Consider the following 24,411-nt stretch of genomic DNA (forward strand, 5'->3'; position numbering starts at 1 on the left):
AGAGCTGTTTGCTTGATCCACCGAAATGACTTCAATTCTGTGAGGCTGCACTGAGCAAAATTTCTATGATTTGAGTGGCGGCTAACGCATAATTCCTGCCATTTTGAACTGGTCAATGGCTGAGACCCCAATATTGACTTGGATATGTTTTTGTTTATCGTTTGCACTTGTTCTTTTTTTTTATCGTTTGCACCTCCCTCTTCTATCTAGTGAGGTGTATCCAAAGACCCAAACGGTGCTCATATAGCAGCTCATCTCTGCATCTGCAAGCCATCCAATGCTACAATCTTCAGAGAAAAAGCCAAGATTTTCTTGGAGTCTTTGAGCTCAACTCTATGAGTTCGGTAGAGCCTACCAATGGCCATGCAGATGCTCCTGGCAAAGCTGCTGATGAGGAGGCACCACCGCCGCAGGAGCAAGGCCAAACCGAGCAGAATCAGTGCGCTGATGAGGCTGAGCTCCTGTGGAAGCTGAGGAAGTACCTGGTGCTGCTGGCGATCCTCGCAGCGGCCATCACCTTCCAGGCGGGGCTTGGCCCGCCCGGCGGCTTCTGGCAGCAGGACCAGCCCGGAATCGGGTACCACGCCGGCGACGTGGTCCTGAGATACAGCTACCCCAGGCGGTACCTCGTCTTCTTCTACTGCAACACCACGGCGTTCGGAGCGTCCCTCATCGTCCTGATACTGCTTCTTGTGAGGGAGCTGAGCCGCAACGCGATTTGGCTCCGCTCGCTTCAGTTCGCCATGGTGCTCGGGCTGCTCGGCCTCATGGGGGCCTACGCTGCTGGAAGCTGCAGGGAGGTGAGGACCTCTATCTACATCTGGGCCTTGCTCGTTGGCATCTTCGCGTATATCACTCTCCATGTCATATTCCTGCGGCATTTGGCGCCTGGATGGCTGCGTGAATTATTCGACGGGATTCGTAGACATTGGAAGGAGACTCTGGAGAGGATTTTCAAGAATCCACAGAGTATACCCGATGAGCCAAAGAATCTGGAACAGAATCGGAGCTTCTTGCTGGTTCTTGCCACGTTGGCTGCGACAGTGACGTACACCGCAGGGCTAAACCCACCAGGTGGCTTCTGGCCTGATGACGATAAGCCTAGGCATCTTGCTGGTGATCCGGTGCTGCGAGATCACTACCCCCGCCGATTCAAGGCATTCTTGATCTGCAATGCCACTGCATTTGCTGGATCACTTGTTATTATCATCATGCTTCTCAGCAATACAGCAGTGGATCATGTTGTCAAGTCAAATGCCCTGCGCATGTGTGTGTTGGTGAGCATCTTTGGGCTTATGGGTGCCTATGCAGCTGGGAGTTGCAGGGAAGTCCATACATCTATATATGTCTTTGCCCTTGTTGGAGCTGTATTTCTCTACCTCTGTATTCAGTGGATCGGGCCTATCATGCCAAAGCCAAAATGCATAGAGGATTTCATTAAACTGGTTAGAAAAAAGAAAACCGAATTACTTCATAAGCTGAGTTCTTTCATCATGCGGGGAACTAGGAATCCAGAGGCCGGTGCACGTCAAGCACTGGCTGATGGTCCTAAGGATGATGTGCAGAAATTGCGCACATATCTTCTATTGCTTGGTATCCTTGCTGCCACTGTCACATACCAAGCTGGGCTAAATCCACCAGGTGGGTTTTGGCAAGATAATGATGGACACATTGCTGGTGACCCAATTTTGGAGGCCATAAATCCCAAGCGCTACAAGGCATTCTTCTATTGCAATGCAACAGCGTTTGTGGCATCTTTGGTGATTATCATCTTACTTCAGAGTCAACTGATTACTGTTGGTGCCATGAAGCGTCATATATTGCAAACAGCCATGGCATTGGACCTTTTTGGTCTTATGGGGGCCTATGTTGCTGGAAGTAGCAGGAAGTTCTCGACGTCTGTGTATGTGTTCATCTTGGCCATTCTTGTTTTCACTTATTTTGCGATTCATGTTCTGCTGTATTTTAGAAGAACTGAAGATGATGGTGGACAAAGTAATTTGGTGAAGCAAAAAAGTGAAGAAAAGGTGTTGGGACAAACTGATTTGGTGAAGAAGCAAAATGAAGAAAAAGGTTTGGAGAAACGGCGCAAGTTTCTGATGTTGCTTGCAATTCTGGCAGCTTCCATCACATATCAATCTGGTCTAAGCCCACCAGGTGGATTCTGGACCGATAATAATAATGGGCACCGAGCAGGTGACCCAGTTCTCCATGATGAGTTCCGACGCCGTTACAGATTGTTCTTCTACTTCAATGCCACTGCTTTCATGGCATCTCTGGCAGTGATTATGTTGCTTGTTAGCAAGAGGTTGTGTCATAAGGGTCTGAAGTCCTATGCTTTGCGAGCTTGCGTGCTGGTTGATTTGATTAGTCTCATGGGTGCTTTTGCTGTTGGAAGCTGCAGGAGAGTGTCGACATCTTTGTACGTGATTCTTGTTGTTGCTGCAGTATTTGCATATGTCATGATTCAAATCTTGGTTCTGGGATTTGCACAAAAAAGGGTGAATGACTTCCTGAAGAAGCGTCATTCTGGTTTTGAGAGCCAGCAAAGATCCATGGCTGCGCCTGGAGGCACCGATAAGAAGAGAACAGCACACAAATGGCGCAAAGATTTGATGCTGATTGGAACGCTTGCGGTCACTGTCACATACCAAGCTGGGCTACTCCCTCCAGGTGGGCTTTGGCCTAGTGATAAGGATGACCATTATGCAGGTGACCCAGTCCTCAAAGTTACCCACCCAATTCGGTACAAGGTATTCTTCTATTGCAATGCAACAGCATTCATGGCCTCAACGGTCATGGTCATCCTCCTTCTGAACAACACAATAAGCAAGTACAAGAGATCACTCCTCACCATGAAGACAGCAATGGTATTGGACTTGCTTGGTCTCCTCGGGGCATATGCAGCTGGCAGCTGCAGGAAGTCCAAGACATCTGCATACATTTTTGCTCTTGTCATCGCTGTGTTTATCTACATTGTCATTCATGTATTGCTGTCATTTGATGAGGTCGCATTGTTAGTAAAAGAGAAGGGAAAGCAATGGATGCCATGCCTTAAGATGTGGGATATGATTGAAACAGGACAACTATCTGAAGGCGGACCTGAAAAACAACAACCATCTGCTATTCAAACTGGGGATGCACTGCCAGATGAAGACACACCTGAGAAAAAACAACCATCTGCTATGCAATCGGGAGACGCACATCCAGTTGTGCAATAGTACTTCCAATTGTGTCACTACTCAGACATATAAACAACCTGTAGCGGATCCTCATTTCATTCTTGTATAGAGTCATCATGTAGCATTATTTTCAAAGGTACATTCTTTCCCTGTGAGGTTTGCTACCATTTCTATAGTCACCACATTTTTGTAAGGTAGCAAACCAAACATGCCTCAAATACCTCTACTGCCAGATTTTGGTAATACCAAATCCAACCCAAAAGTCTGGTAACACACCAAATTAAGCCACCCGGTTTTTTTCCCAGATGAAAGGTCCATGAGGACCTGTTAAAATTCAATGAATTACCCTACGCAAATCCGCAGGTGGTGTTCAAAGAAGTGTTACTGAGAAATTATTATGCTAATTATGGTTGACAAAGATACCTGCAAGAGATAAGGATGTCAGTCTAATGTCAGCGCAAACCAGCTTGAAAAAATATCAGACATCTATGCGTGTTAATCAATGGAGTGACTGAAATAAGAATCCGAGGTGCAAAATGCCAGGTGTGTCTGTTGAGTTGCTATCCTGCTCTTGATGATTCTGCTTGAACATGTCTATGTTCATTTGAAAGATACTTTATTAGAGGCATTCGAAAGATACTCAAATAGGAACAATTGGAAACTAGATAATTAAATTCAAAGGAAAAATCTAGCTGTAAATGGAAAGTTGACAATTGGTTTATGATTAACCATCTAGACTTTTTTATTCTCAGCAGAAACCTACAGTCTTTATGCAGGTTGAATGATAAACTGAATAGCTATTGATGCATTTATTCATTATCATAGGAAAACTAGGATAACAGCATTATTATACCTGTATGTACTGACAGTTTATCTGCAACCAAAGGAATAAACAAATTTGTTTTCCTCGCATTCCTTAAATAATATCAGTTGCATCTTCTATTTGTGACATAAAAGGCAGGTAGAGGTCATGGGTTAAAGTTATCATTCTCCTTTAAATCTAAGATTGGTAAGTCCTCTGGTCTTCCTCACTATTCTCATGATAAAAGGCAATTAACTAAATGCTAAATGAGAATATATTGGCACCGATGTTTTGATATCATCAATCTATATACCGAGGACTGTTTGTGGACCTTGAGATTCTAAGAAGCGAACGGTGAGTAGCTAGTTTGTAAGAATCTGGAAATGTTGGGTTTTACCATTTCTGGCATCTGTTTATTTTCTAGATTGTACAACTACAGTGTTACTCTGGACTATATGGGGAGCTCTGCAGCTGCCAGAATCTCCCCCCAAACAAGGCTTGAATGTCCAAGTGTATGAATGAAACACGATATTGGAACCCTTCTGATATTGGCTGGCAATGTTATAAAAAATTGTAAAGTTAAGCTAATACATATTTACCTGTCAATTGTCAATGCAAAATATCCCCTTCTCAGTTTTCACCGTTCTTTCTATCCATTCTATCCAGGTATCCATTCATTGCTAGCAGCGTTGTAATGAACATTCAAAGAAGGGTTTCTATGAAGATCATTATTTTTGGTGAAAAGGCATGACACTAACATTATTGTGCAATTTTTGGAATCTGGACAGCTACATCAAAACCTAAGATGATACAGATGCATCATCAGTTTTGGGATTGCTATATAGAAGTATTTGTCTATTTCTTTCTTCTGCTCTGTGATTTGTACATATTGGATTGAGGTTTGCTTCAGTCCAACAAAAAATAACAAAAAGTACCTCGTGGTATCAAATCGTTTCTGATCGTTGGATTTAATAGTTCACATCCTACTTAGCTAGATCTAATGGTGAAAAACGATTTGGTATCTCGAGATACTTTTTGTTGGATCGGAGCAAATCCCTATTGGATTAGTTTTGCTTTGTACTCGAGACTGTAAAACTTTTCTATATGGACTCATGGTGTCCATTTGGAAACATCAATAGATCACTCGATATCGCATTACATGTTTCAGTTGTCTTTCAGATACTATTAATTTGGTCAGATGGTGTTTTTGTACATACCTGATACAGGGACTTTGTGAAAGTGAAACCTTAAGACGAACAGACCATAACACCTGGGGTTTCTTACCACATTGACAGCAAATGGTATAGCTTTCTGAATATATTGTTTTCTAAATTTAATTGATTGTGGATACCATTCGTGCATTAAAATGCGAGATTTTTTTGTTTTCTTTGTCGTTCACCTCTTGACAGAAGAGGTTCACAATTTTGCAAGGTCTTACCAGTTTTGGAGCAAAATTGCTCTTGTGGATGCTTAATTTCAGGTTCTACAATGAAACATTGCTGAAATATCTCATTTTCAATGCTGCTGTTCCAAGTGCTCAGGATATTAGCAAACCAAAATGCTTCAGACTTTGTTCTGATTCGAAATACAAAACTGAAAAACTTTTTGCTTGACCTGTTGTTTGTTTACCATTTCTCATCAGATAGCTCGTCCTCGACCATTTCTTGTTTCAGTTCACATTCAGATCTGATTTGCTTAAAAAAATTTGTGATATTTGAGTTTTTTACACAAAGCCCATCCCGTCTTTAATTGAAAAAATAGTAAACAAAAGAACATTAAGGCAATGTTCTTCTCCCCTCTTACTAACTCAGGTTTATTCGTTTTTCACGCGCACGTTTTCCGAACAGCTAAACGGTATGCTTTTTGCAAAAAAATTTTATAGAAAAGTTGCTTTAAAAAACATATTAATCTATTTTTATCTTTTATAACTATTAATTAATTAATTATGTACTAGTTTTGCGTCATGTATCTAAGACACAAACAAATGCAGCCTAAGTCTTCACAGTCAAGGAGCTAAGTTGTTTGGGGGCTGGGGAGGTCTATCACTTATGTAAAGGAATAATTAACTCTTTGTCACTCTTAGAGCAAACCCAGCAGCTTATGTATATGTGATCATCTATATGGTTATTTAGATAACTATCTAAAAAAGATCATCATCCATATCACCTTGTACTCCAAGAGATTTTCATAAGGGCATCTTTGATGTGCATGCTAAGAGGGTACCAAGAAGAGAGAAAGAATGATGAGAGGTGCTATATACTTGACCAAAGGTACTAGCTTAGAATCTGAAAGCACCTGTTGCTTTTTCTAGCACCTGATGCTAAGGACTTTTTGTGAGAGAGTTAATGATACTGGTGCACTACAAATCTATACACCAAATATTTTTATAATCTGTGAGACCCATCTTAGCATGAACTATAAGATTCTATACATTATTAGAGCAATATTGAGCTATGGTGCTAGTGGTTGACATGTCCTCACTAGCAAATTCTAAACAACTAAACACTAAAGTTACCCTAATACATCATCTATATTTATTTTATTAATATTTTGTAACCAACTACTCACATGTTGATATTACTCTCTCTCCTATTGTGATTGGATGCTAGAATATGTACGAAGGAGAGAGAACACCCGAATTTAAACGACCTCTCTCCAATTTGGATGATGATCTATCTTTGCATAATGAGATGCATGATCTATTAAAGTCTATTTTTATCTTCATATCATTTATTTTCAATATGGATGATATGGGTTTGCTCTTACGAGTGGTGATAACAGATTTGTCACTAAATCCACATGTCAATGATATATAAGTGTCCACATGTTATAGATAGTGAGTAGCAAATTTTTTACCATCCAATTTTAATAGTGGCATTCGCTCTTTCCACGGACGAGCGGACATAGGGCTTTTTTTTCTACCGCATTTACAGAAAATATAAAGAAAATACAAACAAACTGTATCCATATAACTTTGTATAGGTACAAACTATCTTTATGAAAATATTCGATTCATATCTCTGTAAGTTTTGAAGTGAAGTCCACTCGTTTTTCAAGATCAATAAATAATTTCTTGATCTATATAGTATATATATTTTAAAATATTATACACACAAATTTTATACAAAGAAATATTATATAGAGGAATATTGAATACACAAACTTTATAAAAGAATATTACACATAGAAACTTCACACACACTTGTGTGGGCTCTGACTCGTAAGGCCCACTTGAATCAAATTTACAAAACAAAGTTAAAAGAAAAGGCTACACACTGGTGTATGCTATGTATGATTCGTAAGGCCCATGTGGCTTGGAGACTAACTTTGTAACCCTTCACTTAATAACTCTGGAAAATTGAATATACCAATTATGTGTGTGCTTTATCATGTCATGTGGTACGACACAAACTAGACCTTCTCATCCTCAGGTGTTCTGAAACAATTGCTCACACTGAATTATGCTATGTCAAGGGATCTTCTCTATTGAAGATTGGAAAGGTCAATTTATATTCATCTTCTTGATTACCAGAGCCACTCGTTTCCCAATAATTTTGTTGAGCCTCTACTATTATCGATTTTCTTTAGCAAAAGATCAAGTGTCTTAGCCAAATTAGGATGTGGGGTTCTAATACCAAATATTTTTGGACCGGCAAAGCCAGAGGATCGATAAGTCCTTAACACATGGCCCTTTTCACTATCTTTGGTGCTCATGTCCCTAGTACTACTTTTGTCCCTAAATGTTTGACGTCGTTGATTATTTTATACGCGTGTTGATTATTCATCTTATTTAAATTTTTTTTGTCAAAGATGTAAAGATATATATATATATATACATACATAAAAATATATTTAACAATACACAAAATGATATAAAAATAATTAATAATTAAGTTAATTTTTTGAATAAGACGAACAGTCAAACATGTATAAAAAAGTTAACGACGTCAAACATTTAGAAACATTTAGAGATGGAGGGAATAAAACACTAGGCCCCGTTATATACCGGGTGACAATCTAATAATAATAAAAAAATACGAGGGAAATTAAGAATGGAAACAAAATCTTAAACCAACTATAACTAATATAGTAGATATGCCCAAACAACTACAGGCCCAGCTACTGATTACTTTATATGCCTATGGTGTTTAATTCTATAGGGTTAATTTGTTCCATAACACTATAAATATGGCTATTTAAAAAAATATCATTACCACTATTTCCTCAAATGGGATGTATGTGACTCTTTCCATCCATCAGCGTCTCATCCCCGTCATCTCCTCCCATCACCCCGCCGCACCCTCCCAGCCTCCCAGGGGCGAGACCCGAAGCCGTCGTCCGGCTGCCGCCGAAGCCGCCGTCCGGCTGCCACCCGGCCAGGCCACCGCCGCCGCCACGTCCGGCCAGGCCGCCGCTTCCGCCGTCCAGATCTGGCCGGAAGTTGGTCGCCGCCATCGTCCGGGAGTCGCCGTCCGGGAGTCGTCGTCGCTAGCCTCTGCCCCGCACGCCCGCCGTCAGCCTCCGCCCCGCCCGCCGTCGGCCTCCGCACGCCCAGTCCTCCCCGCCGGCAGCCTTCGCCCGTCCTGCATGCACGCTCGCCGCCGACATCCGCCCGCCCCGCCGCCGACCTCCTGCCCCACCCCGCCTTGCTGCTCGCCGTTGCCGCCCTCCACGTCGCTTCAGCTATTCGCGTGGATGGAGGCCGAGGCTAGCTTCGTGCCCTACGAGACCACCATGGCCAGCGTGCTACTGGCATGCGCCCGCTCTGAGGTGTTCGCCGGGAAGGAGGCCGTGCACGGGTACGTGGTGAAGCGCGGCATGGCGGACAACCAATTCGTGCAGAACACGCTCATGGACATGTACGCTTGCCTCGGCAAGATGGACGTTGCGTGCCGGATCTTCGCCATGGTCGACCTCCCCGACATCTCATCACCAGCTGTGTCGTCCAGGGCAATGTCAATGACGCGTTCCAGCTCGTCCGCGAGATGCAGCAGGAAGAAGAAGACGGCTTCACCGGCGTGGCGCCGAACGCCATCACGCTGATGACCCTCCTACCGGGGTGCGCCATGCTGGCAGTGCCGGCGAAGGGAAAGGAGATACATAGGTATGCGGTGAGGCGAGGGAGGGAAACGGAAGGAAGATGGTAGATGGATGGAAAATATTATGGCAGTGTCGAGATCCAATTTAAGAAAATAGTGATAGCCTTACAATGGTATGGAACGAATTCTATAACGTCATTTTTTTCTGAATAGCCATTTTTCTGAATGGCCAATTCTATAACGCCGGTCCATAATAGCACTTGAGCAGCTCACCCATTAGCCGGATAATTAGAGAATATCAATTAAATGTCACATCATCCCTCCTAAAAAAGAACTAACTTATAGGAACAAATCTGGATAACCCGGTGTCCAAGTTTATTTATCCATAGAATTTTTTTTTCTGAGACACAGATAGTACATATTATGATGTTGAAAATGGATTTAGAATGGCATTCTAAGTATATAAAAAGATGTGTCATTTAGAAACTCATCTATGTATGGCTTCCGAATATTGCACGGGTGTGGAAATGGGATGTCTGCTACACTGCTCGCTGATATGCGAGCCCCCATGTAAACCCAAAAATCAGTGAGTAGTAGAGGATCTGAATCATAGTGCCAATTCAGTTCTTTGATCTGTGTGTGGCGCAGCTTAAACTTTATGTTGCATTTGAGCGCTTTTTTTTTTTTGTGTGTGCTAATGTCACTCATAACAGGTAAGAGCACGCCATGTTTGTAGATTTTTCTAGGTCGTTTGTAGAGTACATTTTCCCTGAAGATTAATGTTTGCAATTAGGAGCATGGCATTCTTCATGAGGAGCAATACTGTGAGTACCGACAATTCGGTGTATAACTATGGATAAGTTGCAGGACCCTGCACGAAATGAAATTCAACCAGAGCAACAGATCATCCGTTTTCCAAATTCACAAAAAGAAAATTCCGTAATCCAAGGGACATCACGAACGCCAACAGTATGGTAGAGCAAAATTGCTTAACACTGGAAAATAATATCTGTTCATATTTACAATGCACATGGTCAACTACAAACAAGAGCTGAAAATTGCCTAAATCTAGAATCAATAGCTAGCAAGAACGAACAAATGCAACTCAGAGGTTGGTCAAATCAATTGGTACCGAATATTGAACAAATGCAATCGCCTAATGCTTCTAGTGGACAATACACGAAAAAAAACTGTCAGTTATTTAATTTTAAACAGAATCAACAGGCCTTGTTTCTGGCTTTTCTCCATCTACAATAACCTTGGACTTGAGCAAATGAGAATTTTGCCTGGATGTTGAAGGAGCTCTCTTGCCACCACCGGCCGACTCTTTCAGCCCTAGGTAAGCGTAGACTGACATGCCTCCAAGGGCAATTATTGCTCCGCAAAGACTGGTGAATCCAGGATCAGAGTTAAATACCAGATAACTGGAGAGCATTATGACAATAGTCTTGAATTGGCCTAGCACAACATGAGCAAGAGCCGAGGTTGCACTGCATCACACAAAACCCAGAGAAACAGTTAAGTTCATTTTCAACAGATTTTGCAAACTAGGATAATGATGCAACACAGAAAAGAATGCATCACTGATTAAGAAAACTACTTTTTCTCATGAAGTTGATCAGCTAAAATTCTATAGCTTTTATCAGCATGATGATAGACAAATTGTGTTGTTAGCATACCCCCTATCAGCTATAATCAACAATACTCATTGCCAGCTGTAAAGTGGAGTTACAAACAGAACTAGTGACATACTGCAAATCCTTACAGTTCAATTTTTTGAGTCCCTTTTGAGGAAAGAGATGCTGTCATGTATAATGATCTAAGCACACATGATCAACAATTTAATTTTTCATTTGGAATACAAGATATTGTTGGCTAGCTGCAAATGGGCCATCAAGCAAGTCAAAAGTTTCAGAGCATAAAGCCACGAACTAAGTTTGATAGAGCTGTATCTCTCAGTTTCATTTCAAGGTGAGAGAGTGTGCCAATAGAATGTAAGCAAAATCATGTCACCGAACTACTCTGTCTCACCCAAGTGCCAAAGCACCAGACCACTGAAGAAGAAAACCAAACAAAGCAGATATCATGATTGCACTGCTGTTCTTGAAATTCCAGTTGAAAGACAACAAGCCCGGAGGATCCAATAATGGCATCAAAACAAGAAAGAAAAATACAGTTATTGGGGTTGTCTTCCACATCAACCTGATCAGATAACCTGAATGTTAGGACAGGGATATATACAATACATTTTTGCTGAAACAAACACAAATCACAACTTACGCAAGAGCAGTCCAGTTTCCAGTCTGTTGTAAATTTGACCACAAAATCTTGTTTACAGCACTAGGAATAATCCAAGCTACTGCTACACAAGCACCAAAAAGGTTGAACTCTAGATCAGTAACGGTTGCTACAGCCACACCAAATGATACAACAGCCAGTGTGATAACCTGCGATTGATTAAAACTACTCTTATTTGAATCATTTGAAACTTGAATTAGCTTCAAACATTCTGACAACAATTAGATCAACTAAACACCTAACAGCATAGGAGGTTTATATTTTTTAAGTTCCAGCAAATATACCTTTCGAAGGGAAACTTTTTTCTTGAAAAGAATAAATTCTGCTGCTACAATTGTTGGAGTTACAGCTATCTTAGCCATTTGATAAAATCCTATACTGAAGACAGAGAACAGTGAGCACATTATAAGGCACATCTATGGTGCAAGATGCCCTTTTATTTGTTAATGGAGAAATCAAATCATCAACCTCACCTATTATGCTTCAAACTGATGTTAGCAAGACCAGTGGAAAAGGACATGACAGCACCCAAAGCAAATAACGAGGAAAATGGAGTGGACTTTGAAGGAGGAGCTACGGGAAGCAAGTATAATGCCTTGAGGACTGCCATCAGGACCCAAGCAGCTATGTAATGAATCAAGGATAGTGCAACCGGGAAGTTAAACCCAACAGTACCCATGACCTGCCAGACAAGAGATGCCATGTGAAAAAATGCAAATAAGTACAGTGAGAATTATAAAATAAGTGAAAACATAACTCAGACCATTTTGTTTGCCATGATGATCCCTACAGCAACCACAAAGTTGAATGTCAGTGCAACACTTGGTCCGCAAAACCTCTGCTGCTGACGCTTGGCTCCTTCCGAAGTATGAAATTCATTGTAGAGCGAACCCCTCAGATCCTCCAGTGCCCGACCTGTTGGGAGTAAAAACCAGGGCGAGGTCACTGATCAGTCACAAAGAAGGATAGAACTGTAATTGGATTTGAGTAATAAGTTTACAACTAGGTCAGCAGGGGAAGAAAAACTTTCTTGACTCAGCACATCAGTTTTAACTTATTAGTATTAAATCTTGTCGCTGGCATCATGATTAGTGTTATTTTCCAAAGCTAAGAATAACTCACTCCTCAGTTCAAAAATGTTAATACTTCAGTAGATATGTACGGTAAAATCACAACCAAACACTCGATTTTGTTTCCATTAAAGACCTCAAATGTTCCATTAGATGGTCAATGAAGAGTTGAAACTAATTTGCATGTCCATTTTGCATAACCAGCAATACTCTTTAAAAAAAGCCAAGTTAGAACCATTATGTACAACAATACTTAGTAAATTCAGCCTGGAGTCAATGCTCATGGGAGACTAAAGCACCAATACTGCATAGGGCAGCATTTGCATGCCAGGGGTGCCATTGTCTTCCGGTTGCTGGAAACAATTTGAGCACATTATGAGAAAGGGGTAAAGCTACAGCACTCTGACCTGGGGACCATGGAACAGCAACATATATTGGATATCTGGAATTTCACACATGAGCAAGACAAGACAAATGTAGCAAGTAGGCATAAGCATGACACCTTTCTTTCCTATATACATCCAACAAACAAATCTAACGAGTTGATTACACAATATATCTCTGATGGAACCAACGGGATATGTTTTGTTCCACATTGGTTATTGAAACAGAAAATCTATGACAAGCAACCACAAAGATGGAATTCCCCAAAAGGAAAAACTTAACCAAATGGATATGGTTGTACAAATCTATACTCATTTTTCTTTGCAGGATTTGCTTGCACAAATATAGCAAAATAAAATTAGTACTACAAGCTACCAGGGGAGGAAATCAAATCAAAACATTTTGAAACCGGTAGACGGAACATGAAACCAAAAGATGATGTTTTTATCATATTTGTCCCAATGAAAAGAGATAAAAGACACAACTTGCCAAATAGTAAGATCTAGCAATTGCAAGAAACAGACTATAATCGGATAATCCCAAGAGGTCCAGAAGCAGGGGATGAACTCGGAACAATCTACTCCAAAAAGATGTCTTCGAAGCCCCCAAAAGCCACGCCTTTTACACAACCAATAAAAACCAAAGACTGCACTGAACCAAGAAACCACATTGACATTGTCTCACCCGGTAGCACCAGGAACCACCCCATCTCCAACCTGTCCTCGCCGACAAAAGAAAACCCTAGAAGCGTCGTACGGCGAAACCAAACGACTGAAGTAGACAGGGGTCCGGGAGGGGAAGGAGTTGGGGTTCGGAGTCCTGACCAGCCTCTCCGGCGTCGCTGTCCTTGCGCTTGATGAAGCGCCGGCCTCCTCCGCCGCCGCCGCGCAGGATGGAGTCCCACACGCCCATTGCCGCCGCCGCATCAGCCGGAGGCTTTGGCCGTTAGCTCGCTCCGCTTCTTGTGGGGAGATTAGACTACTGTAGCGGATAGCGAGATGGGCGTGGGAAGCGAGTTTGGGCGGATGTGAAATTTGGGGGACTATTTTGTAATATCGTGGTTTTCCAGGGATCTTTCGTTTGACTTTTCTATTAATAATGTTTGAGCATTTTGTTTTATTTAAAAAATTATTAAATATCATTTATTTTGTTTGTGACTTAATTTATTATCAAAAGAACTTTAAGCACTACTTGACATTTTTTTATATTTGTATGAAATTTTTGAATAAGACGAATAGTCAAACGTTAAAAAGAAAGTCAAACTACCTCCGTTTCATGTTGTAAGACTTTTTAGCTTTATCTAAAGTTATTCATTGATGAATGTATATAATTTATATATGTGTTTAGATTCATTCATATAAATCTAGGATCTAGACAATGCTAGAAAGTATTACGTTGCGAAACGGACGAAGTATATGTTACTATGTATTTGTTATATTATCTACAGCTACTCACGTAAATAGAGCATATAATAGTTGGTTATTGACACAATAAATAAGAGACATATTTTTAGGGAAATTTTCCTATATACCCCTAAAAACTCGCTCATCTCTTCTATACTCCTGAAACTTACTCGATCTCTTCTATACTCTTGAAAATTCAACTTGATCCGCCCCCGCTGTTACATTTTTCATTATTTTACTGTTAAGTCCGTGAAAAATTTCTTCAGTACCTTTATGACTTAATTTTGAATATAAGCTTGAAAAACAATTGAAAATTTTGTTTGCGTGCATAGTATGTTTATTTTATATAACTAATGAGACTAACTAGTTAGTACTTTGACATAAATTTTAAAAACAAAAAAATATAATAAATTAAATTTTTTGTTTGAAATGTAATAGGACAATAGATTTATTTTTATCGAGAGCACTCTTAAAAAATATTGTCAGCATTGGTAGTCTATCTTTGTATGAATGCTCCTATCTGTGAGTTTTAAAAAATAAAATAAAATATTTTATTATCTAAAAATAATATTTGTCATAAATAATGAATCGGACAATAAAGTCACAACTATTAATAGTCTAATGCGGTAAACTTTACATTTTTAATAATGTAATTCATAAACTTCTATGCTCATTGAAGGAATAAAATGGTCAATTTTATAGAAATTAGACGGTCAACTAACAGAGGGGCATGAAAGGGTTCAAAATTAAATGTTGAGAGTATACAAGGAAACAAGTAAAATTTAGGGGCATAGAAGGGATTAACTATATTTTTATGTGTATATAACTATATAAGGGATTATCCCTATTTTTCAGGTCTTTCTCTGTATACATATGAACTATCACATGAATTATTGTTGGGTCTTATTTTTTTGGATCCTGCGTGTAGCTAACTACTATTTAAATATTTAGCTGGTTTACAGCTGCTATTATACGTGCTCTAAGGAGTACAAGATTAATTATAGGTCTTTTAGTTCTTTAAGTAAAAAAATCTGAAAACATTATATGCATCTAGTACTAATTTGTTTTTTTTTGGAAGATGTGCATCCAAGCACCTGGCATTCTGGCAACCATGCCAAACAATTTAGGCCGCCTCCAACGATAAGATAACATATTATCTCTAAGCATTTTAAAAGATAACTTCTTTAATAGTCTAGCTCTTAGCATGTAGCTTATAATACAAATGACCTTACAATTTGTTCTCACTTGACATTAAAATATGTGCAAGAGACTCTCTTGATTAAGAGATACTACCTCCGTTTCATATTGTAAGACTTTCTAGCCTTACCTAAATCCATTCATTGAAAAATGTATATAATTTATATATGTGTCTAGATTCATTAGCATCCATATGAATTTAGGCAATGCTATAAAGTCTTACATTGCGAAACGGAGGGAGAAGCTTTTATCTCTTTTCTATTAAAAATATGTATAGTGTATCTTATAGATAGCTTATAAATATCTATTGAAGGTCGCCTTACAATGCACCGATCACGCACAAACAACGAAGGCGAGTCCTTTTTTAAAAACGAAAGTGATACTCCTTTTGTTTTAAATTACTTATTATTTTAGTATTTACACCTTTTCATCAAAATACTTCTCATTCTCACATTTTAAACACTTTTGGCTGAATTCTTTTCTCTCCGTCTTTCATAGATGTATCCACAAATTTGCCTTAAAAGGAGTACTCCATCTGTATTATAATATAAAATGTTTGACCTTTTTTTGCTTGTAATGTTTGACCATTTGTCTTATTCAATAAATTATGAAAATATCATTCACTACATCCGTCCCGAAATAAGATCATTTTTCAATTTTTTGATACAATGTTTTGACTCTTCGTTTTATTTTTTTACGATTAATATTTTTATTCTTACTTGATGATAAAACATGAATAGTACTTTATGCGTGACTAACTTTTTTTAAGTTTTTTTTACAAAATTTTTAAATAAGACGAATGGTCAAACGTTAGACATGTAAAAACGAAAAATAAAGTTATTATAGGATGGACGTAGTATTTTGCTTGTGACTTACTTTATGACTTACTTTATTATCAAAAGAACTTTAAGTAGGACTTGTTATTTTTTAAATTTGCACTAAATTTTTAAATAAGACGAATGATCAAACGTTGCAACAAAAAAGTTAAATATCTTATATTACTAATGTTCTTGTAATTAATAAGGGTAGCACAATAATTTGATATAGCTTCATAGCAAATTACTAGCACTCACTTTTTTCATGTATGATTATACTTATAAACTAAAATTTAAAATTTTAACCATAAATTTAGAGATTATTTTGAGGGTTTTATCGTATTTTATTTTTCAGCCTTTGCTTTTATATCACTAAAAACATATATATATATATATATATATATATATATATATAAAAGTTTTTTCACAATAGTTTGTATGTATGTCTTTGGCTTTTTCTCTGAAAAAGTTAAATAATCACCCAGGAATGACAAGTAATTGAAATGGGTGGAATTATTTTTTTCTAGAATGTTTGATCGTTTAACAAACTTTAGAACATACTCTTTGTTTGAATTATGGCTGAAAATTTTAAAAATTAAGCTAATTATAAAATCAATTTTAATGTTTTTCCCTTTTTGAACCACTACAAAACATAGTACCAAATCCTACCTCAAAATTAATTTCCATTACATTAGTCATGTGTCTTGGACGTATAAACCCAAAACCCAAAAATGTGTTCAATGAGAGGCTGACATCACAAACTGCATGTTGGATCAAATTAAAACCGTATGTCATTATTATTTACACAGTAAAATTCCTGCTCCAATAGTTGAAAATACTAGCTAGCTTCTCAAGCATGCCTTTATTTTTTTTCTTTTGCCAAAAATCAATCCAAGTCTTCTTAGAGACGTCCAGTTGCATTGAGTATTGACAAAATAATGCAAGTGTAATTAAATCGGACCCATAGGCATGACAGCATTTGCCGTTGTCGGAACAGCTAGGGCATTTAGAAAACGTGCACCTGCTTGACAATGATTTGCCATCCTCCATTAACGATGCTACCTCCGTTTCATATTATAAGACTATCTAGTTTTGTCTTAATTCAACAATTGATAAATATATATAATTTATATGTGTGTCTAGATCATTAGCATTTATATGAATAGAAAATCTTATATTATAAAACAGAGTATACTAAATAAACTCAAAACATATATAGATCAAGGAGTGATCATTAATTATCATTAGCAGAGTTGAAACGCGCCCCTTCTCTGCACTCAGATCCGATCGAGTCCACGTGACGTGACTCTCGATTGATCGCCCGTTAGTGCATGCAAGTCAAAGCCTTAATGCCATTCTAAGAAGATAAATAAGAAGAGAAGAACAGAGAGCTATGAACATATTAAGAGCAGGAACAATGCTATACGTGCGCTATAAACATATTCTAAGAAGATAAGTAAGAAGAGAGAAGAACAGAGAGCTATAAATTTGTAGTCAGCTGTAACACATACTCTAAGTATAACAGGTGAGACACGATAGTATATGTTTTCTAGGTGACTATTATGTAAATTGGCTATTAGATTGACTATAGATAATTAGCTTTATGGTTGAACTTGCTCTAATTAGTTTTCATTCGCCAGAAGCTTTTCTCTGCTACGTATATACTCACAGGACTTTAGTAGTACGGTATTCGAGACATAACTAGTACATATGTGAATGATAACGAAATAGACTACACAAAATAGACCACATAGTATATCTCTGCTGCCTTCGAGCGAAGTTTCGTGTAAAAACATCATTTTCTTCTTACTTGAAGTGTCAAAAAAACCAGTTTCCACAAAAAATAGAAAAAAAATCAAGTGGTTTCGCAGAAAAAGATCGTTTCTTTTTTCTATAGACCTATGCAATTTTGCATTTTATCATCAATTATATAAGCTTGTTACGGTGTACGGATATATTGCTGGTGATCATAAATGAGCCACCAAAGTTGTAAAATTGTGATACCCTTTCCAATCAATGGCTATGGCCTATGGGAGAGGGGCAGTGCATTGCATTATTCAATAAGTTTAGGAGTACATATGTACGCCTTAAGTGGATTTGTATGAATATGGTCGTGCCTCCAATATGCAAATGTACATAGGAAGAACCAATGTGGCTTTATGTTGCTTGTTACTTAAAAATACTCCTCCTATTCTATATTATGAAATTATGGGATGGTTTGCTCCTACGTATACTCCTCAATGTATTAATGGATATGTTTTATATATGGTTATGTTCACTTTGCTTCCCAAATAAACTTACCAATATTTTGGTTAAGGTCCATATGTATATGTTATGTTTAGTTTGATACATTACTAAATTTTGGCATATGTTTGTGAGTACAAAACAAATATTGGTAATGTTTAGTTTAGTTTGTTACCTACCAAAATTTTGGCATTAACAATATTTGTAATAGTTGACTTTCGTAGTAAACTAAACATGCCCTATGTGTGAATATTCATTAACATCTTTATGAATCTAGGAGGATCATAACACTTTATAGTGTAAAACTGATGCGATAAAATTATAACTTTTCTCACAAAAAATACAAATAAAACTATGACATGTACATTGGTATAAGATATTACTGCAGTTTTGGATTTTCTAAATTTTACTTTATGCCACTGAGTTGATCATTATTAAACAATTTGTCACTGATACCATCTCTTTTTATAATGTATCATTGAGTTTATTAATTATACAATATACCACTAGACTGTTTTTTTTCAAAAATATCCAAAAATACACTTATATACATATAAGGGTTGACAGTTGATTGGTCCCAAAACATTCTCAAGGAATTAAAAAAATTTGTGTTCTCCTGGCACGATATAGATGTTTTATATGTTTCAATATTTATATCTTTTAAAATTTTCTAGAAAAGTTGTTTTTTGTGTTGTATGAGAGAGGAATCACTCACAAAACATAATAGCACAAAAATATTTTATGTTGCATGTGGTAGGTGATTTACATCAATAATAGCAATGGGAAAAGGTATTATGTGTAGCATATAAAATATAATTTGTATTTTATAAAAAATAGCAATGAAAACAATCATAAAACTTAGGCCCTGTTTGATAATGGGGAAATGGTGAAATTTTTCTTTCATTTTGTGATCACGCTTTCCGAACTATTTTTTAAAAAATAGAAAAATACTTCAAAAATAATATAATTCATTTTTAAATTTAAAATAACTTATACTTAATTAATCATACGATAATGTCCCGCCTCGTTTTTGTGTATGTTCTTCCTCCTCCCCTTGCTTTTAAACATACCGTTATGCATAAGTAGGCCTATTCAACCCAGCCCGACGCGAAAAAAGTCGAGTTCGACTTAACCTAACCATGCACCAGGCCACACATAGGCCTAGGCATTGAAAGCCAGAAAGCATAAAATTTATGAAGAGCCCGCAAAACTTTAAATTGGCTCGTCTCGAGAAAGCTAGGGATTGGGCCAGACTTGAGCTTCGTTTTTTTTAAAGCATAGTCGGTCTCGGACTGAGACATGGTCTGGATTTTTATCGGGTTTTTTCTATGCTCGGCCCATCTTAGGGTTTGAACATGTGTATACGTAAGCTTCTATATTCTATAAGGAGGGTCAAAAAATTATTTTTTGAAACATCAAATGAAATGTGTTAACTATTGATATTGTATATCTATAATGGCATTTTGAACATTTTGAAAGACAATACCGAACCAATGACATAATGATCAATTCAATGGTAAATTACATAAAAGAACGACATCGTTGGTAAATCGTTAAACATGAACAAACTTTTAACGGCACTGAGCAGATTTTCTACAGTGATTGTTTGAGTTTTTCATAAAAAAAATGTCAAACGACAGGTTTATAAATAAAAAATAATTAATGAATAAAAATTATATATATATACTCTTAACGATCTATAAGCCAATTCTGAATAATAAACTTCACCGAAAACTCTAAAATTAACCTCAAATTTAAAATTTAATTTTGACATATAAATATAGCCGAAGCACACCAGAGCATCACAATTGGGAAGTATCCACGATTTTTTAGTTTTTAAACATTTTTAATAAATAATTTTATTACTAAACCTCGAAAAAAAATATTTATCGTATAAACCTTCTGGCTACGCCAAGATTGGTGCGGCAAGATAGCAGCTTTGTCCTACCACTCCTGCCAAGCCTACCACACCAACCAGCTTGTGCAATAACATTATTTTGCCACACCACTAATATTGATATACTCAAAAGACTCATACGACAAAAATATTTTCTCTCGAGGTTTAATAATAAAACTATTTATTAAAAATATTTAAAAATAAAAAAAATTCAGCATCCAGAGTCGTCGTCAGAGAAACCAAACACCTCTCGTTTGGTCATTCCCATCTCAGCTCTGTCATTTTGCCGACAAGGAAAAGGAAGCAGCATGCACGTCCGTAGACGACTGCCACGTGTCACCAATCCCCTCGGGGCCCACATGTCAGCTGCGGAGCGCGTGCGCGGTTAGCCACCGCCACCGGTTAACACGTCCCCATTCCGCTAAAACGCGACACACTAGTACTGATTAAATTAAATTAATCCGCCGCTTAATCAATCCTAATCAATCCCCGTCATGGTTACCCCACCCGCGCTAATCACCCCCCTCCTCCAAATCCACTCCCCCACCACTCCGATTCCATTTCTACCACCTCCCGCCGCCGCCGCGAGCCCGCGACGCGAAGCGCGAGCGGAGCGGAGGCGCGCTTGCCCTCCGACGCCGCGGCGGCATTCCGGCGCCGGAGGAGGCATGGCGCTCGTGGCCAAGGGGGGAGGCGACCCCAAGGACGGGGCGCTGAACCTGCCCTGGTCGGAGATGTTCCGCTCCGCGTCGCTGCGGCTGCCCAAGCAGGAGGAGGAGGAGCCGCTTCCGCCGAAGAAGCCGCAGGCGGGGAAGGAGAAGGCGGCGTCTGCGGCGGCGGCGGCGGGTGACATCGGGGGGCTGTCGCTGGAGCCCGACGCGCGGCTGGCGCTGTACATCGCGATGGCGCACGCGGGGCTCGCCACGGCGCTGCTCGTGCTGTACGGGCTGTACCGGCTGCTCGCCGACTTCCTCCGCCCGCTGCAGTGGGCGCTGCTTTGCTCCATCCCGCTCCGGGAGACGCAGCGCGCGCTCGTCGCCTTCTGGGAGCCGCCCCTCCGCGGCGGCCTCAGCGCCGCCGTGCTCGCGCTCCCGCTCGCCGCGGTGCGGTCCTGCGGCGCCACGCTCGCCGACGCCCGCGCCGCGCTGCTGCGGCGCCCACTCCCGCCGTCGCCGTCCTTCCCGCGGCTCCTCCGCTGGCTCGCCTCCTCCTTCCTCTTCCTCATCCTGCTCGACCGCCTCGGCGCCGCCACCGCGCTGGTCCTCCTCGCTCTCTCCCTCGCCTTCTTCGCGGCCTCCCCCAAGCCCTCCTCCTTCCTCTCCCGCGCCGCCTCCTCCCGAATTGCCGGCCGAACACCCTCCTCCCGTGGCCGCCTCCTTACCGGCGGCATCCTCCGCCACCTCAAGACCCTCGTCGCCATTGGGCTCATGCTCGGAATGATAGTCGGGTTCCTATCCGGCAGCGTCTTCTTCTCCTACAAGATCGGGCTCGAAGGCAAGGACGCGGTGATGTCCCTCAAATCGCACGTCGAGAATGGCAACTACTCTGAGAAGATTGGCCTCAAGAAGTGGCTGGACGACAATGACATCCCTGGCTTGGTTGATCAGTATTCCGCGAAGCTCTATGACACCGTCTGGGATCAGATAGACCAATTGGCAGTGCAGTACAACCTTACCGATTTCACTAGTGGATTCAGGCATTTCTTGATCAGCCAGTCAGTTGACCCGTCTGGTGCAAAGGGCAAGGAGCTCATCACTTCTGGACCACACCCGTACTCGATGAAGCTACAGGTGATCGCGGTGCATGCAAAGAACAGGGAGTGGATGGAGATTTACAGGGAGCTGGACTCGTTCTTTAGGGAGCTGTTAATCACAAGGGAGGATTTGGTGGTGAAGGCTAAGGAGCTAGCTTTGCAGGGAACCGAGATTGCAAAAAGGCTGCTGTCTAGTGGCACCTCGGTGCTTGGTGGTAGTGCCAATCTGATGTTATCCATTGCTCTCCACATTGTCTCCGGTGCAGCTGAGGTGCTCAATTTCGTGTCACAATTGATGGTCTTCTTGTGGGTGCTGTACTACCTCATCACTGTAGAGGGAGGTGGGGCTACAGAGCAGGTCATTGATCTTTTGCCATTGTCAAAACAAGTAAAGGACCGTTGCGTCGAGGTCATTGACCATGCCATTAGTAGTGTCTTATTAGCCACTGCCAAGATTGCCATTTTCCAGGGATGCCTGACATGGCTGTTGTTCAAGTTCTTCAAGGTGCATTTTGTGTATACATCAACTGTGCTCGCAATCATCAGTGCACTTTTGCCAATACTCCCACCATGGTTGTCCTCAATATTTGCTGCAGGGCAGCTGCTCATGGAAGGAAGATATGTGCTTGCTATTGTCGTGACAGTGATTCACCTCATAATCATGGATTATGGAACCACAGTCATTCAGGAGGATATACCTGGGTACAATGGATATCTCACCGGCCTCAGTATAATTGGTGGCATGGCATTATTCCCCAATGCTCTGGAGGTACTGATTTCTTTTATCCAATATCTCTTTACTGCTGTTCTATTATCTGTGGCCCACCATTTTCATTTAGACAAAACAATTAAGTGCTTTCAAAATAAACTTATGTTTGTTCAAATGTATGATTTTACATTTATGTGTTTTTAATAATCAGAAGCCATGATATTTCAATCTAGAACCGACGGTTGCTTCTTGCCTTTAGATACTATAATCTCCTACCGTGGGCACCGAAAGCATATCTATTTTCCCTATATCCCCTCTGCATACATTCTAGAAACCTTTTTCTGCTCCAGAAAGTTATACCTTCTCAACCCTATTTGTGGATATAACTCTTAACCATCTTTTTGCTCCAAGAAATTTGCTACTCGATCCGGTCTTCATGCCTCTATGTTATACACTTTATGTGCTATGTTGAATGATTTTCTGTATAGAATGTGTGTTGTACTCTGTACAGCATCTGTTTGCCTTTACTGTCCAGAAAATTCATATGGAATAGTTCTAGTCCTTGGAACATGGAACATGCCAATGTATTCTACTGAGCATCTGAGAATTGATGTTCTCTTTACACACATCTGGCTGATCATTTGATGTAACTCTGGCAGGGTGCAATATTAGGTCCCCTTATAATGACAGTTGTGATGGCATTGAAGAACTTGTACACAGAGTTTGTGCTTGCTGATTCAGAGGAGACCAGCAGCTAGCATGAGATGGAAGGCAACTTTTCCTAAGGGAAATGTAGGATTTTTACTCTATTTCCATGATGGCTTTGCTCTTGTACCATAGTTGAGTTTGTCTTGCACCAGTTGTGATAGTTTTCCTGGTTGTAATTTTTCCTCTCTGCAGTGCTATAACGCTACTTGATCTGCATTTAATCTTTCCATAGTTTTGGTTTTGCTATCTGTGGAAAATCCCTTCTGATTGATTGGAACCAAAATTGTACAGTATTTTAGTAAGATTGGTCCTATGGTCAACCTATGAATAAACTGCATTGTAGCATTGATGATTTGTTGATGTTATTATGCTATCTGGTTCTGATGCACCTTTTTACCTCCATCCAACTTCTGTAGTGATATTAACAGTCTTGAGGACTCCTTTTCTTTCACTGTTGTTCACAATTCATGTTGTGCTTGCTGAAAGGTTCCAATATGGCAATGTCAAGCAGTTTGGAAGAGCTCACTAGAGTCACAGCTGGACATGTGCACTACAGACTCAGGTGCCTTGCACTTGTGCTGCAATTGCAAAGGGTAACCGTCCAAACTTCAGATAGCTAAATCACCTCTGAACGAACTCTTGTTTCTGCACCTAATCCAGGTCTGTGCTTGTTCCTTACTTCAGTTCTTACCGTGACACTTGAGTTAATTACCCTGAATATTCTGATAAAAAAAATTACCCTGAATTACTCCTTGAGCAAATATAGAGTAATATATCAGCTGCCTTGTTAACTTGTGAGTAAGAAAGCTTTGCAGCTTTACTTTTGCTCTAAACATAGCTTTGGTCGATGTGGATTAACTTCCTTTTGGGCTCCTTTGGGTTGAAGGAAATTAAAAGGAATTTTGAAGTG

The 24,411-nt window shown here is 39.8% G+C and overlaps 3 protein-coding genes across 4 annotated transcripts; 2 read left to right on the forward strand and 1 right to left on the reverse strand.

Moving 5' to 3' along the window:
• The first annotated feature begins 227 nt into the window (after window positions 1–227).
• LOC102717260 lies at window positions 228–4,302 on the forward strand. Its single transcript, XM_015838067.2, has one exon. It carries the CDS (start codon window positions 336–338, stop codon window positions 3,219–3,221), a length of 2,886 nt encoding a protein of 961 aa, XP_015693553.1. The 5' UTR covers window positions 228–335; the 3' UTR covers window positions 3,222–4,302.
• Window positions 4,303–9,989: 5,687 nt separating this feature from the next.
• On the reverse strand, window positions 9,990–13,771 carry LOC102705440 (nucleotide-sugar uncharacterized transporter 2-like). Of its 2 annotated transcripts, none has more exons than XM_006655973.3 (7): window positions 13,600–13,771; window positions 12,085–12,236; window positions 11,795–12,003; window positions 11,606–11,699; window positions 11,304–11,470; window positions 11,055–11,225; window positions 9,990–10,513 (listed from the first exon to the last, which is right to left on the reverse strand). In XM_006655973.3, the coding sequence occupies exons 1-7, from the start codon at window positions 13,685–13,687 to the stop codon at window positions 10,231–10,233; spliced, it is 1,164 nt and encodes a 387-aa protein (XP_006656036.1). In that variant the 5' UTR covers window positions 13,688–13,771; the 3' UTR covers window positions 9,990–10,230. The 2 variants fall into 2 exon arrangements, with proteins under 2 accessions (XP_006656036.1, XP_015693862.1); XM_015838376.2 differs by lacking the exon at window positions 13,600–13,771 and adding an exon at window positions 13,460–13,560.
• A 7,175-nt stretch (window positions 13,772–20,946) lies between these two features.
• On the forward strand, window positions 20,947–23,897 carry LOC102717535 (transmembrane protein 245). The gene is made up of 2 exons (XM_006656845.3): window positions 20,947–22,853; window positions 23,453–23,897. Exons 1-2 carry the CDS (start codon window positions 21,000–21,002, stop codon window positions 23,549–23,551), a joined length of 1,953 nt encoding a protein of 650 aa, XP_006656908.3. The 5' UTR covers window positions 20,947–20,999; the 3' UTR covers window positions 23,552–23,897.
• The last annotated feature ends 514 nt before the right edge of the window (window positions 23,898–24,411 follow it).

Source organism: Oryza brachyantha, chromosome 6 (assembly GCF_000231095.2).
Source record: "Oryza brachyantha chromosome 6, ObraRS2, whole genome shotgun sequence".
NCBI lineage: Eukaryota > Viridiplantae > Streptophyta > Magnoliopsida > Poales > Poaceae > Oryza > Oryza brachyantha.